This window comes from Tenrec ecaudatus, chromosome 4, assembly GCF_050624435.1.
Source record: "Tenrec ecaudatus isolate mTenEca1 chromosome 4, mTenEca1.hap1, whole genome shotgun sequence".
Lineage (NCBI taxonomy): Eukaryota > Metazoa > Chordata > Mammalia > Afrosoricida > Tenrecidae > Tenrec > Tenrec ecaudatus.
The window spans coordinates 177,149,549-177,163,576 of record NC_134533.1 but is presented as its reverse complement, the minus strand read 5'-3'; the positions used below and the strand labels follow the sequence as shown (position 1 = coordinate 177,163,576).

The following is a 14,028-nucleotide window of genomic DNA, read 5'->3' as shown; positions in this document are numbered from 1 at the left end:
AGGGCTTGCCTGGGTGTCCCTGATGGAGATCACCATACTGGGGGCAGTACTGGGGGGGTCAAATAGTCCTCAGTCATGCCCTCCCCGACTACCTTGGTCCTGGACCCATCTTGTAAATTCTTCCACCTAACAACACACACGTGTGCCAAACATGGCCGCATTCCCACTTCTGAAGTCCCCCCTGTAACTGTGACGCACAGCTCTGCCACCAGTCAGGGATTCGCACCGGCTTCCTTTGTTCCCTGCCTCATTGAAGTCGCGCCCTGGGAATTCTCAGATGACAGGATCACCTCATGCTGATGTTTGTGTCTTTGTCCTTTGTAAGACTGAAAAATGTCTCCCTTAGTGGATATTTAAGATTGGGACCTCTGGAGAACCCTACAACATCTGTGTCCTATAGAAAGAAGTACTCTGAGGACTGTCGGAGCCCAGGGTACCTGGAAGGTCATCTCTCTCCTTCTGGGCTCTCAAGGAGGCCAGGGGATAGAGAGGTCTTACCCCACGCCCTTCAGGGATTCAGAGGACCCACCTATGGTGATCTTCCTTGTCCTAAGTGCAAACTGAGGACAGATTTACTCCACAGCCAGTAGACCCTTGCCAAGAGTAAGAGCTGCAATGGAGGGAGAGGTCAAGGGGAAGTGCCAGCACCATGCGCCACCCATGCCCTCACTGAAGAGCCATCTGAAGTCATGCTACAGTCTTCCTGGAATCGCCAGTACACAGGGCTTCAAATATTTGTTGGGAAAATTCCATGATCTTTTCATCCGGGCTCTTTTTAGTCCATCAAAGTTGATTCCAATTCACAACAATCCATAAGGTGCCCCAAGGGGGTAATCCTCGCACGGAGCAGGTCGGATGGTGGGTTTGAACAACTCACCTTGTGGTTCACAGTGGATCCGAAGCACTGTGCCAGAAGGGCCCCTTGTGACTGTCACCACGATGCTGAAATGGAGTAAAGGCACTTCCTGGTGCCAGGTGACCCCTCTTGACATTGAAGGACCTCAACATTTCAAGGTTCTTGCCTGAAAGAGGCAGCTTTCCGAGTGTCTCTGAGCAGCAGACCCATGGGAAGAGAAGAGGTGAGTTGCCTTCACAGTTGATGCCCCCAACGTAAAACCTGCCCCAAAGCACTGGGTGGCGATCTCACACCTGAATGAATTGATGCTGGACAACATTGCTGAGGGACCAGTTTTATTTCACACTCGCAGGGAGGTGGCATATAAAGGTATTTACTCTGCATGAGGTCACAGAAAACTTAACAGCTCTACAGCAGTTCCATGCAAAATAAAACCCATACCCACAGGAGGCGTCTTGTGTCCATTACAAATATAATACTGGGGGGAAGGGGTGCGAAATACAGCAGTAAAAATATAACACCCTTAGACCAAGTATTGGGGTTCCAAAAAGGTTTGTGGGGAAATTCCGTGAGCTTCTGTTCCATTTTCCCATGAACTTTTTGAAGCCTGTTACACATATAAAAGGCCAAACACTGTGCCGTGGTTTTTAAAGATACTGATTCTGTTTAGACTATTTCAGTGGTAAAGTAACATCTTTCTAAAAAATATCTGACATAACCCTACTTTTTACATCAGCAGGTGAGTCCCGGGTTTCCTAATCCTTGACATTGGAAATAATGACATTTGCATCACGTGTGCACATTCTTCAACTAGCATAAAGAAAGAGGGGGGCTCGGGGATAAAGTTAGGGGCTCGGGCTAACTCTGTGAAGGTAACCTGTCTTGTTCTAACTCTGCTACTCAATGATGCACCCTATCTACCCTCTCAATTCACCCCCAAAGTCCCAGAAACCTTAGGAATTCCTGGCAGGCGCTGCTCAGTTTTGAGCAGCTGAGACTCCATCCCACTATCTAAGGAAGCAAGGAAAGAAGATAAAGGGTGTTTTTATATCCCGGGCTTCTCAGGCACCCCAAAAGTTCACATAGCAAAGTGAATACTTCAAGTGATTATAAAACCATTTGGTTATGCCAGAGTGCGGACCTGGTTAAACGCCCAGGGTCATGGGAGAGCCATGACATTGATCCCCGATACGCTGAAGGTGCTGCAAAACTGAGGGCACGGGGAAACTCAGTTCCGAATCTAAAGAACGTCTGGATGACCTGCTATCCCTTAAGCATCCTATTTTCGTTACTTATGCTTCCCTTGTTCCAAAAAAAATGATTCCTCCCCACCCTCCCCAGCATTCCTAAGGAATGGAAACAGAGCATAAATTACAATCGACGAGGAAGGAAAATCTAAGGCTGAGAGAGAAGCAACCACAGGGTTTGCGGCCACTGTCTAGACCTCACACTCACAGATGTTCCCAGAGTAAATTCTTCCCCTCACCTCCGAGAGGCGCTCTCCATATGCAGAGCTCAAAACAAAAGGTGCATTTAAAACCGCAAAACCTCTGCAAGCCAAAGGATTATTTCAACTGATTCTGAATTACTAGGAGGTTCAAAAAGTTCATGAAAATACTGGAATGTGAAAAAAAAATAATGGAAAGTGTTTTTTAAAAAGGATAATGGAATTTTTCCATGAACTTTTTGAAGGCCCTTCATAGTATTTTAAGCCTAGAGATAAAAATTAATCTGTATTAAAATAAAAATTAACTGTATTCGGTGGGAGAAAAACTGACAAGATCCAGTAGAATTAACCTTACTAATAGAGATATTGTTTTGAATCGCAATAGGTACTATAGAATAAAGTTAGGTAAGAATGTCAAGTTGTTCTACTTTCAAAGTAAAAGAGAAACAAAAATCAAAGAAAATTAAGTTTAAAAAACGGTATTCTTCTTGAATTAGAAATACAAGCATACACTTCTCTCTTTCTAAAAAGACCTTTATTTCTTGGCACTACGCACAGAAATGGATTTTAGAAACGAGAATTGGTCAATAGCAATTAGCTCTTCTAGTGCCTAAATTGCAGTTTCTAAGTATTCCCATGAAAAGTTAAAGCCAGGACTCTTTCTCCCAGAAGTGACTGACCCGTGTGTGGGTAGATCTAAGACTGAAAAACCAGGAGAGTCACGCCAGGGATGAACGTTTGAAGGCGCTCCAAAATGACCCAGGATGGGATACAACTATTGATGACTTTGATGAGACAGGCACATTCAGATATGGACTTCATATCAAATACCACCACCTCAAAACAGAAAGAAAATGATGGCAACACATGTACAAATATGCTTGAAACAACTGGTGTACGGATGGTTATAGGAGCCCCCCATAAAACGATCTTTTGAATAAAAAAATTTTTTTAAAGAAGTAATTATTCCAAAAATTGATAAATGGGGAGAATCAAGCATCTAGCTTGCTTTTCTGTACATATTTTTTACAAAGCAATCCAACAATTGATAAGGAAAGTTTTCTCTTCTTTTTAAATAAATCATTTATTACAGCTCTTATAATGTACACAGCAATCATATCAAGCACATTGTAAATATGTTGCCAACATCATTTTCAACACATTTCTTTCTATTTGAGCCCTTGGTATCAGCTCCTCTTTTTTCCTCCCTCCCCCACCCTTCCACCCACGTGAGCCCTTGATAAATTATAAATGATTATTTTCATATCTTACACTGTGCTGTCTCCCTTTATCCACATTTTCTGTTGTGCATCCCCCGGGGGGGTGGGGGTTGGGGAAGCAGGAATGTTTTTGTCAACGGGCCACAACTAGTAAGTGCAGAAGAAATGACAAAATTTCAAAGATCACCCATTTTGTCATCCTTTTTTTTTTTAAAAAAAAATCACAAATGGCTGTTAAAACGGTAGATTGTAGGAGGATGCGGTTTGCTCTTGATCATGAAGACGCCAGGCTGACTCCACGTGGACTCCCCGGTTGACCTTTGCATCCCTGAAAGCAGTGGTCCTATCTCAGTGAGTGCAGCCCCAAGACTCAGCACCACGTCTTCCTACCAAAAAACGTTGAACGTGAATCTAAGCCAGCCTCTAGTACAGACGACCAATTGACAGGCAAGAAGAGGGCCGGAAGAACTTGTTAACCACCACCACCAATTCAAAATGCGGGAAAAATCCAAGGCATATGTCCCAGGTCACTTGAACAAATCGACGTCCTAAAATGGGTGAGAGGCGGCGGTGGCGGCTACAGACTGAGAGAAGGGTATCAGCACAAGGGCACCGCCTGGTTTTAGATTCTGTTTCCACAAAAGAACTATAAAAAGATATAATTAAGATAATTGGAAAAAACTAAACAGGAACTGGAGAGTATATGATATTAAAGAAAAATTGTTACTTATGTTGGATATGATAGTAAGCATGACTATATCTAAAATATACATGTCAATGTACTTAAGAGAAATTGGGTGTTTTCAAGGGTTTGTCTTACGATGGGGAGGCCCCCTCCCCGAAATGTGTGTGGGGAAGAGGTTGATAAGAATGACAAAACACCCACATGGAAGAAGCACACCAGCCTACCCTGACATGATCGCTGAAGACAAAGTGCCCAGCTGTCAAGATATAGAATCTGGGTCCTATAGTCTGGAAGATAAACAAGGGGCCACCTAACTGAGAAACAACAAAGCCCACATGGAAGAAGCACACCAGCCTGTGAAATCACAAGATGTCTAAGGGATCAGTTATCAGGCACAAAAGACAAAAAAAAAATCATAGCATTGAGAATGAAGGGGAGTGCAGAATAGAGACTCAGGGTCCATATGTGGGAAATTGGACATCCCCTTACAGAAAGGTCCTGGGGAGGAGACGAGCCAGTCGGGTGCAGTGTAGCAATGATGAAACATACAATTTTCCTCTAGTTTTGAATGTTTCCTCCCCACCACTATCATGATCCCAATTCTACCTTACAAATCCTGCTGGACCGGAGGATGTACACTGGTACAGATAGGAACTGGAAACACAGGGAATCCAGGACAGATGAACCCCTTAGGACCAATGGTGAGAGTGGCCATACCGGGAGGATGGAGGGAAGGTGAGGGAGAAAGGGGGAACAGATTACAAGGTTCTACTTATAACCTCCTCCCTGGGGGACGGATAGTGGAGAAGTGGGTGAAGGGTGACGTTGGATGGTCTAAGATATGACAAAATAATAATTTATAAATTATCAAGTGTTCATGGGGGAGGGGGGAGCAGGGAGGGAGGGGAAAAATGAGCTGATACCAAGGGCTCAAGTAGAAAGTAAATGTTTTGAGAATGATGATGACAACATATGGACAAATGTGCTTGACACAATGGATGTATGTATGGATTGTGATAAGAGTTGTATGAGCCCCCAATAAAATGATTTTAAAAAAAGAATGACAAAACAGTGATAAATTTTTAAAGCTGGGTGGAGTCCATGGGGATCCAATATGCTTTTCTATTTCTTGAATATATTTAAGTGCCCACGATAAAGTTTGAATCAAAATAAGGGGATGGAAGGATGGATGGAAGGATACTAGACAGCAGGATTACATCATTGCTATTTCATCAATAGCATCATGTGAGTCAATGTCACAACATAGCGTACTTTTTAAAATTTCTAAACACACTTTCATTTACACTTATATTTACCATTAAAAAGAGAAAGTGAAGAATTACTGAGCTGTGAGCAATGGTCATTGGTAGCTCCCTCTACCCCTGCCACTGTGAGGAGCCCTGGAAGGTTACATAGCTGCTACCTCTCAAGGTCAGCAGTTTGACACGACCAGTCATTCTGCAGGGAAAGATGCGGTCTCTAGTCCTCTGAAAATGTACAGTCTCGGAAAGTGCTACTGTGTCCTACAAGCCACTGTCAATCAGAATCTTATCCCCAGTGACCACCCAAACAACAAGGAAGATCAATGGGTAAAGAACAGAGGTATAGAGGAAGGGCTGACCTCCAGGTGTGGGGAGGAGAGACTGAGGGCGCTTTGGGGGACACTAGGTGGAGAATGTCTTTGGTAGTGTGCAGCAGGTGGGCAACATTGAACTTGGGCATCTGGGGGTATCCCAGGAACCCAGACTGGCTGCCGTGGAATGCTGGGACACCGGGATCCTGGAGCACAGCATGCTCCAGAAGCTGCGTCAGTGAGACCCCACGTGGGAATGCCACTGGGTGAACTGAGCTCTACCTCAGGCACGTTTGTAACCTGAAGACTTAAGCTGGAAAGTACACGTGTGTGAGGAAGCAGAGTACTATATTGTTGGTTGGCAAACATCCATGCCCTGTATGCTGTATGAAGATACATATTATTCTGGCAATCCTGTGAGAGACATTCTGTTTTATTTTTGTTTATGCTTGTTCCTATTAGCGTGCATCTCAGAGGTGCCATACCAGTGGGGTCACCCTCTTAAAGTTGTGTTATTGGTTTTTCTGTTCTTCGGTAAAAAACCCAGAATGAACCTATAGGGACAGCAAGTAGAATAAGGGTTTCAGGGGTGCAGGGGGTATAGTGGGGAGTGGAAAAAGGAGACGCTATCAAGGAGTCCAAGTAGAAAAAGAATGTCTGGAAACTGGGGTAGCAATTGTACAATTCCACTTGACGTAGCTGAACTATGGAATGATATATGTATTCAATCCCAATTAAAAAGAAAAAAATAAAAGAACAGAGGTATAAAGGGAGCCATAGAGAACTCCCAACTGGAGAAATTCTGCTGGGGAAAGTTCTACCAGGTCTTGGAAGACAAACCAAGTATGCCAAGTATTGACAGCTATTTCTTGGACACATGGGGCAGACAGGTTTCATTTCTGTTACCAAAGAACAATCCACCCAGCAAGGTCTTTGGACCACTAAATGACACGCCCACCCCACCCCACCCCCCAAAAAAGAAAACTAAGATTTAAAAATGAGTTGATGAAAACTAATTTCATCAAGCTCAGGGCTTTGATGACAATGATCAAAGTCATACACTTGTGAAATAAGGGCTGTATCAGGTGAGTCAGCGCTCACCCTCTCCACTGAGGCAGGGCTGGGTCTGCTTAACTCAGGTCCTCCCCAACCCCAACCCCAAATGACAGCCAACACGTCAATTCCAACTCACATAGACCCCAGACAGGGTTTCCGAAGCTGTAAGTCCTGGCAGGATCAGAGCCGCTATGTATAGACCCACACGGACCCGACAGCACAGCGGGGGCTCCCTATCTATTCTACCCAGTCTGGGGAACCCAACACAAAAGACAACAGAAAAGCTAGTAAAAATGATCCAACCAATGGGGCAGAATGGCTGGAAAAGAACATTTGGAAGAGAAGGCTTCCAGAGAGGCAGAGAGGGGTGGGGCAGCATGTGGTGCAGGAGACAGGGGCCCTGGAGGCAAGGAAGTGGAGTGTAACTCCACCAACGTGGGTAAGGCACGCCGCCTGGCCTACAATCCTGTCTGCAAAGTGTGTTGAACGAAAACCCCCCAAGTCCCTTCCCTGCCCCCTTCCTCAGTCCAGGCAGGGCACACACAAGGAGACACGGCCATAGGCAGAGCAGAGCAAACACCAGCAGCAGCTGCATCAACAGGTACAGGTGGCAGCTGCCCACTCACATTCCCCAGATTGACTGCTCCTACATTCTCTGTGTCTAAGACTCACAGGGAACCCTTTCGCAGCAAGCCCCGAGGTAACAATGAAAGGGAACATTGGAGCACGTACTGTGTGCCCCGAGCTTCCTGCAACTCATGCACCATCTCTCAGTACCCTCTCAAGGTAACAATTTCCATGGAGCTACAACTGAGCCCATGTTATGGTTCAGGAAAATCGAGGCTCATCGAGGTCAAGTCACTTGCCCAATGCTGCCTGACCCAAGAGTGACAAGGATCAGTCTCTGCCCTCAACGCAGGTGTCTTTGTTCCCTGTTGGCAATTCTCAGTCAAAGGAAATTAGCTGAGGGCGGTGAGGTGACCTATCTTCGATCATCAAAGGCCATATCTTGAGGAATTAGGTGGCATGGAAGCTGCCCAGCAGGAAAGGCAATCCCAGCATGCCGAGAGAGAGACAGAGAGAGAGAGAGAGAGAGAGAGACCCGGAGCACTGCCACTCCCATCCACGCCTTGCCTTCCCCCTTCTCTCAAGAGCTCAGACGCAAACCTGAGGACAGTTTCCGTTCTCTAAGTCTCCCCCAAATCTACCAGACTCCCCAAACGGAAATGAGCCAACTCCTTCCCCAGGCACAATTCCATGCAGTTACAGGTAAAGTGAAATCATTTGGGGAAAAAAAAACAAACACCATGCTAGAGGGCCTTGAAGGTACCCTGGTTCATCCTGCGTGTCCCTGGACAGATACAGGTATGGAAACCTCACGGTGGAAAGAACACTTTTATTGAGAGGTAGAGGATCCAGTTTCCGGCATCAAATCACCTCCTTAACTTGTCATGCTGCCAACGCCCTTCCTCTCTTTGCCTCAGGGTCTTCGCTTCCAAAGGGGGAAAAGCAGCCTGTTTACAACTGTGTTATCCAAGGGTTGTATAAAACAAGAGGAGGGAGGAGAGCCAGCCCTCCCATCCCCCCCCCAAGATTCTGCGCAGCCTTGTTATCACCGCCACCCCCACCACCACACGGCTCATAGTTCTATCTCCCCCACCCACAAAGGTCCAGGCGCACAGCCCGAGACACAGCCATACTCAGAGGCTTGAATGCACAGGGTGAGCCTCGGATGCCAGCAGGTTTTGCTGATACCCTCAATGTTGGCAACTCTGATAGGGATGCCGGGAAAGAGAAACCAGTCTTCCCCAGAAGGCAGTGGGGGTCTCCATCTTGCCTGCTCTCCCAAATTTCCTAGCAACGCGGCTTCCTCCCAAGCGAATTTCTAGATCCGTGATTCTAGAAGCCTGCCCTGGTCCTAGAGAGGATTTAAAACAACAAGCAGAAACCGTGCCAGCAGCTTCCCCACTCCACTTTCTAGACATAGCCCTTGGAGGGCAATCCCAAAATTCCATTCTTCTCTGGGAACTCTGCGTGGGAAGAGCGTCCCGCCCCACACCCTCCGGAAATACCCGCTCTTACACAGGTGACCGCCACAATGGCCAATCAACTGGTCACCTAAAGAGTTAACCTGAACCCGTCAGGCTGTCTCACGACAAATCATTGTTCAGGACAGGCTTGTGACCAAGGGTATGTTGGCAGGACTGGCCAGGAGAGGAGATCAAGCTGGGAAACCACTGGGACGTGGGGAAGAGAGGGCCAAGGGCAAGGGCAAGTGCAGGGCTGTGCTCAGGGAGCCCTCAGGATGAGCTCCGTGATCTCCGCCCGGCTACCCAACCTCATTGGAATCCCATAGTAAGCCGTGCCCGGGCTGACATAGACAAATGTTGTCTGGGCCACGCGGTAGAGGCCAGCAAAGAAAGGATTCAGGAGATAGGCTGCCACGTTCAAGGGGAAGATTTGCCCAGCGTGGGTGTGCCCAGAAAGGATCAGATTGATATCTGGCCGCTCCTGGAGGGCTCTCTTGGCAGCCAGGGGCTGGTGAGCGAGCAAGATGGTGGCATGGTCTGGGCCGCATCCCTCCAGGGCCTTGATGAGATCCATGCCGTGGCCAGAGTAGTGCAAGATATCCGCTTCAATGTCATCCACGCCAGCCAAGCAGATCCAGGCTCCATCTTCACCACCACCGCGTTGGGCACCCCCTGCAGCTATTTTCACGTTGTCATTGTGCAGGGGCCGCACGTGCAGGGACTCCAGCAGCGTGAACCAGTTGCTGACGTCCGAGGTGTAATACTCGTGATTTCCAGTGACGAAGTAGGTCCCGAGGGGGGAGCGAAGCTGGCCCAAGGGGGCAACGGCCGTCCGCAGGATCGACGCCTCCGAATCGGACAGGTCACCCACGATCACGGTGATATCGGGTTCCAGCGTATTCACCATCTTGACGAAGAGCTCCATCTTAGTCCTCCCTACTGTGGGGCCCAAGTGGATGTCCGAGAGGAGGGCGATCTTGAGCTTGTCCATGGACGGAGGCAGCTGGTGGATGGGCACCTCCACTGTTTTCACGGCCGGAGGCTGGGCAGCATTCAGAAGCCCAACCACGCTGAGCACGGCAGTCACCACCACTGCCAGGGCAGGCCGGAGGGCCAGTTTCCTGGTCTTGTCCAGGCTGCCCACGACCCTGCCACTGCGCCAGGCCAAGAGCTGGCAGACCTGCTCCATGCCGCTGAGGATACAGAGGAAGAAGAGCATGATGATGTACGCCCCCAGGCAGGAGTAGGCTGCCAAGGAAAAGAGATAGGGTTCTTCCGCCACCAAAAAGAGCATCGTGAAGGAACTGGAGTGGGCCAGGCCCAGAAATACCACAACAGCCAGCTTCCAAAGCCGAAAATAGGCCGACTCCGTAGCTGGGGAGGGGCCGAGGTTGCTCACGGTGCTTCGCCAGATGTACAAGGAGCCAATGAGCATGAGCGAGTTGACGAACAAGGCAAGCTGCAGGCGGAACACCCACCGCCAGGACCTGAGCTCCAGGCTCCCAGCCAGATAGGTGCGGGAGATGATCATGGACATGAAGACAGTGCCAGCAGCCAGGGCGGCCTTCACACCCAGGGGCAGCTGCCTGAAGGTCGCCATTTTCTCAGCTCCTAGGAGGGTCCCCCACCAGTTCTGTGCAGGTGGGCTCGGAAGGTGAGTTCTCTAGACAGGACAGTGGCCAAGAAGAGGTTTCCAGGTCAACTCCGCCTGCAACCAGGAACCGGCATCAGCTTTGTGGGATACTAGAGAGTCCTTGTCCCCATTCAAAACCTCAAGGCCACTTAGGTTTTCCCAACCCACCTAGATCCAAGCAGCTCAAATACCGGTGAGTTGCTAATTACTACCCAAACACACATACACTCAAGACTGTGCTAGGACAGGCAGTGGTTCCTTTTCTTACCTGCGGTGTTCTTTCTGGTTTTATTTTGTCACAAAGCCGGGCAGCCCCATCACAAATCATTGCTCAAACCAGGCTCGTGACTAAGGGCACGTTCTCAAGGTGTGCTCCAGGGGCCCCCTAGATTTACCCAAGGCCCCTCTTTTGGGGAGTTGGGGGAGTGGAAATGTCACGAAGTTAAAACTGCTTCCAAATAAGCCTGGGCCATTGCTTCCTTTGCCATTCTCATTGTCTCATGGGTGAACAGTAGCATTTCCAGGAGCTGCCTGACACCCGAGAAGGCAACAGACTGAGGCAGAGTGCTGCCGCCCTCTCTTTAAGACAGGAGTTAAGGAAATTTGTGAAAACGTAAAACGATGCTGCTCTCCACCCAAGTTCACAGCCAACATTGCTATTTTCATAAAAGTGCTACTACAGTGAACATGTAATAGACTTATTATTTTTTAAACAAATGAGCAGATTTTTTTTAAGTTCTCCATTTTCATTTCCTATATGGTTAAAGTTGGAGATGTGCTGGTCCAAATAAATGCAATCAAGAAAATAATACAAAGCTAGCCCAGACCCACAACCCCCCTCTCCTCAGCACATAAATAACACCTAGACTCACGAGATATGAGCCTTCCAGGGGAACAGCCAGCCTCTCGGTGTGGGCTTTTGGGGGCGGGGGAGGGCAGCCACAGGGCACCCGCCTGCTGAATGCCGGTGTACAGAGTACAGGTGAACGTGCAATCATCCCCTAGGTGGCCACCCGGTCGACCAGCCCTCACCTCCCATCATTATCTTTCCACTCCCTCTCTGCTCCACCACTTATTGGCCTTTCTCCGCCTACTCTGCCACTGTTCCTGTGAACTTTGTTTCCCAACCCCACCCTCACTAGCCTTCACCTCCAGAAGCAGGAGTCCTCCAAGCCTCTCAGACAAGATGCCTAAACCATTCCGAACCCAACCCCCTGCCCTGGAGTCAATCTCCGAGTTGCCAAGGCGAGTAGACTTCACAGAAGCGGATTGCCTCATTTTGCTCCTACGGAGCCGCTGGTCGGTTCAAACCACTGGCCTTTTGTGGTGAACAGCACTTTAGCCACTGCGCCGTCAAGACTCCTCTAAACACTCAACACCTAATTGCCATCAATCCAACGCCACAGCACGGTCACACTCCAGGGCAGGGTGGAACTGCCCCTTTGGGTTTCTAAGACTGCAAACCTTGACAGGAGTAGAAAGCCTCCTTTTTCTTTCTTTCTCCTGCAGAGAAGAAGCGAGAGCAAATCATTGGAAGTAACCATGTGCCCAAATGAGAACTTTGTAAGAGCTGTTTCCCAATGGTTTAAGCTTTGTAACCACGGCTTTGGTTCGATATACGACTTTTTCTCTACCCTGGGGACATTACTGAAAAAGCTTTTCGCCAAGATTCTTAAGGGGCTTAAATTTCCTCCTCCACCACCTACTAAAACACAAAGCCAGACTCCACTCACCCGCACCTGCAGGCGCCCCAAGAGGTTCCCTGAACAGGTAGCTGCTTCACTAGCCCACCCCCACCTCACCCCCGCCCCTGTCCCGGGTTGGGATCTGACCTCCAGGCCCAGCCGGAATAGCCGGCTCCTGACAGCAAGGAAGAGCGTCCTCCGCGGTCTTTCCAGCCTAAGTGCGCGCCCGCCGCTGCGCCTCGGCCATTCGCCCCGGCAGGCTTCCGCCTGCCGTCAACGCTGGCGGCCCACCCGCCACCTGGACCGCCAACCCCCAAAAGAAAGGCACGCGAAAGGGGCGAGAGATCCACGAAACAAAGCCGGGTGGGGGATAGAGGAATGCCTGAGAGGGTGCGCATCCTCGAAGAAAAAGAGCTCGGGGCTCCCATAGCGGGGCGCTGGGGGAGCCCCTCGCGACCCCAGTTTTCCCCTTCCGGAGCGCTCCGCGGAGCACGCCATGGACCGGGGAGGGCGCCCCAACTTGGAACCCCGCTACCCCCTAAAGCTTCAAGTCTGGCAAGGCTTGGGGCGCACCTTAGTTCAGCCTCCAGTTTCCCGGATTGGCAATGGATCGGAACGAAAGGAGGAGGAGGCGGAACACAGCACCCGCGCGACGGAGGCGGCGCGCCCCGCCCGGCCGGCGCGCCCCAGATGGGAGGTCCGGTCTTCCGCGTGCGCGCCAGGTGCCTGCCTGCCGGCGGGAGTGCCTTTCAGGGTCCCCGGCTCCCGGCCCCGCGGGACCCCGGCTGGCCATTCAGGGTCCCCGGCTCCCGGCCCCGCGGGACCCCGGCTGGCCACAGCCCCCGGCCGGCTCCCGGCAGCAAGTCCCCCGTCCGTGGAGCAGGCGCGCGGAGCCCGCGGACTTACATGCAAGCCGTGCGCCGGGCCCGCCAGCAGCGGCGCCAGCAGCAGAGAGAGGGTGGGAAGCCCGAGCCGCAGCATGATCGCCCGCCGACCTCCGGGATCTGCAGTGGGCGCCGGGGCCAGCCGCTCGGGGTCAGCTGACCGGGGACCGGGCCCTGCAGGCAGCTCGGCGCTCACTCCGCCCCGCGCTCCGCCCTCGGGAGCGGAGCGACAGGAGTGGGCGGGCGAGCGGGGCACTGCGACGGGGGGCGGGCTGGGCGAGCCTTGCGGCCACCAAGGGCCCCGTGACTCCACCACAGCGATCTGGATTGTCTGCCAGATGGGAGGAACCCTTGGAAATGAGCACTGGAAAGAGGAGGGGGCTTCCTGGCCCCCTGGCTGTCTTGGGAGGCCGGACTAGAGGGCAGCCGAGTCCAAGAGGCCTAGATGGAGTCCCTGTATGGGAACCTCTCCGGAAAACCCCCAGCCAGGGGTTCACACAGTGCCCACCAACTGTGCCAGCAGGACCTGGAGTTGCTAAATTATAAATGCGGTACCCTGCCCCAGAAACTGCATTCAAAAACAACAAACAAACAGAAAACCAAACAAAACACCCTGTGACTGAAAGCAAAACCACACCGGTTTCAGGTGAACCAGACTCAGTGACCTTATCGACAACACAGAACTGCCCCCAGAGGGTTTCCAGCGCTCTGCTCTTCAGCAGCAGACCCTCCCGCAGTGGTGGCATGGGACCTTCGACCTTTTGCTGTAAAAGACCAGGAACCAGTGCTTGAGCGCTGTGTCACCAGGGCTTCTTGGGATGGGTCCCAGCAAGCAGTATTTTGAGCTGCTGCTTGAAACCCTTGAGGTTATTCTGATGCCCGCAAAAGCTGCTTTAGACAGCTGGTCATTTTACAAGTGTGGTTCAGGTGACCAAATCACCCCACCCCCCTGCCAGCCC

At 50.5% G+C, this 14,028-nt stretch overlaps 2 protein-coding genes across 4 annotated transcripts in view; both read right to left on the bottom strand.

The window, feature by feature from the left end:
- Positions 1-13,222, bottom strand: part of GLB1 (galactosidase beta 1) — a 98,386-nt gene extending 85,164 nt beyond the window's left edge. Inside the window, exon 1 of the mRNA XM_075547091.1 lies at positions 13,092-13,222. Within this exon, the coding sequence (XP_075403206.1) occupies positions 13,092-13,166 (75 nt within the window). The 5' untranslated portion in view covers positions 13,167-13,222. The remainder of the gene's footprint in view (positions 1-13,091) is intronic.
- Positions 5,044-13,226, bottom strand: TMPPE (transmembrane protein with metallophosphoesterase domain). Of its 3 annotated transcripts, XM_075547094.1 has the most exons (3): positions 12,759-12,885; positions 11,965-12,003; positions 5,044-10,575 (listed from the first exon to the last, which is right to left on the bottom strand). In XM_075547094.1, exon 3 carries the CDS (start codon positions 10,465-10,467, stop codon positions 9,127-9,129), a length of 1,341 nt encoding a protein of 446 aa, XP_075403209.1. In that variant the 5' UTR covers positions 10,468-10,575; positions 11,965-12,003; positions 12,759-12,885; the 3' UTR covers positions 5,044-9,126. The 3 variants fall into 3 exon arrangements, with proteins under 3 accessions (XP_075403209.1, XP_075403207.1, XP_075403208.1); XM_075547092.1 differs by lacking the exons at positions 11,965-12,003; positions 12,759-12,885 and adding an exon at positions 13,092-13,226; XM_075547093.1 differs by lacking the exon at positions 11,965-12,003.
- Between the last annotated feature and the right edge of the window lie 802 nt (positions 13,227-14,028).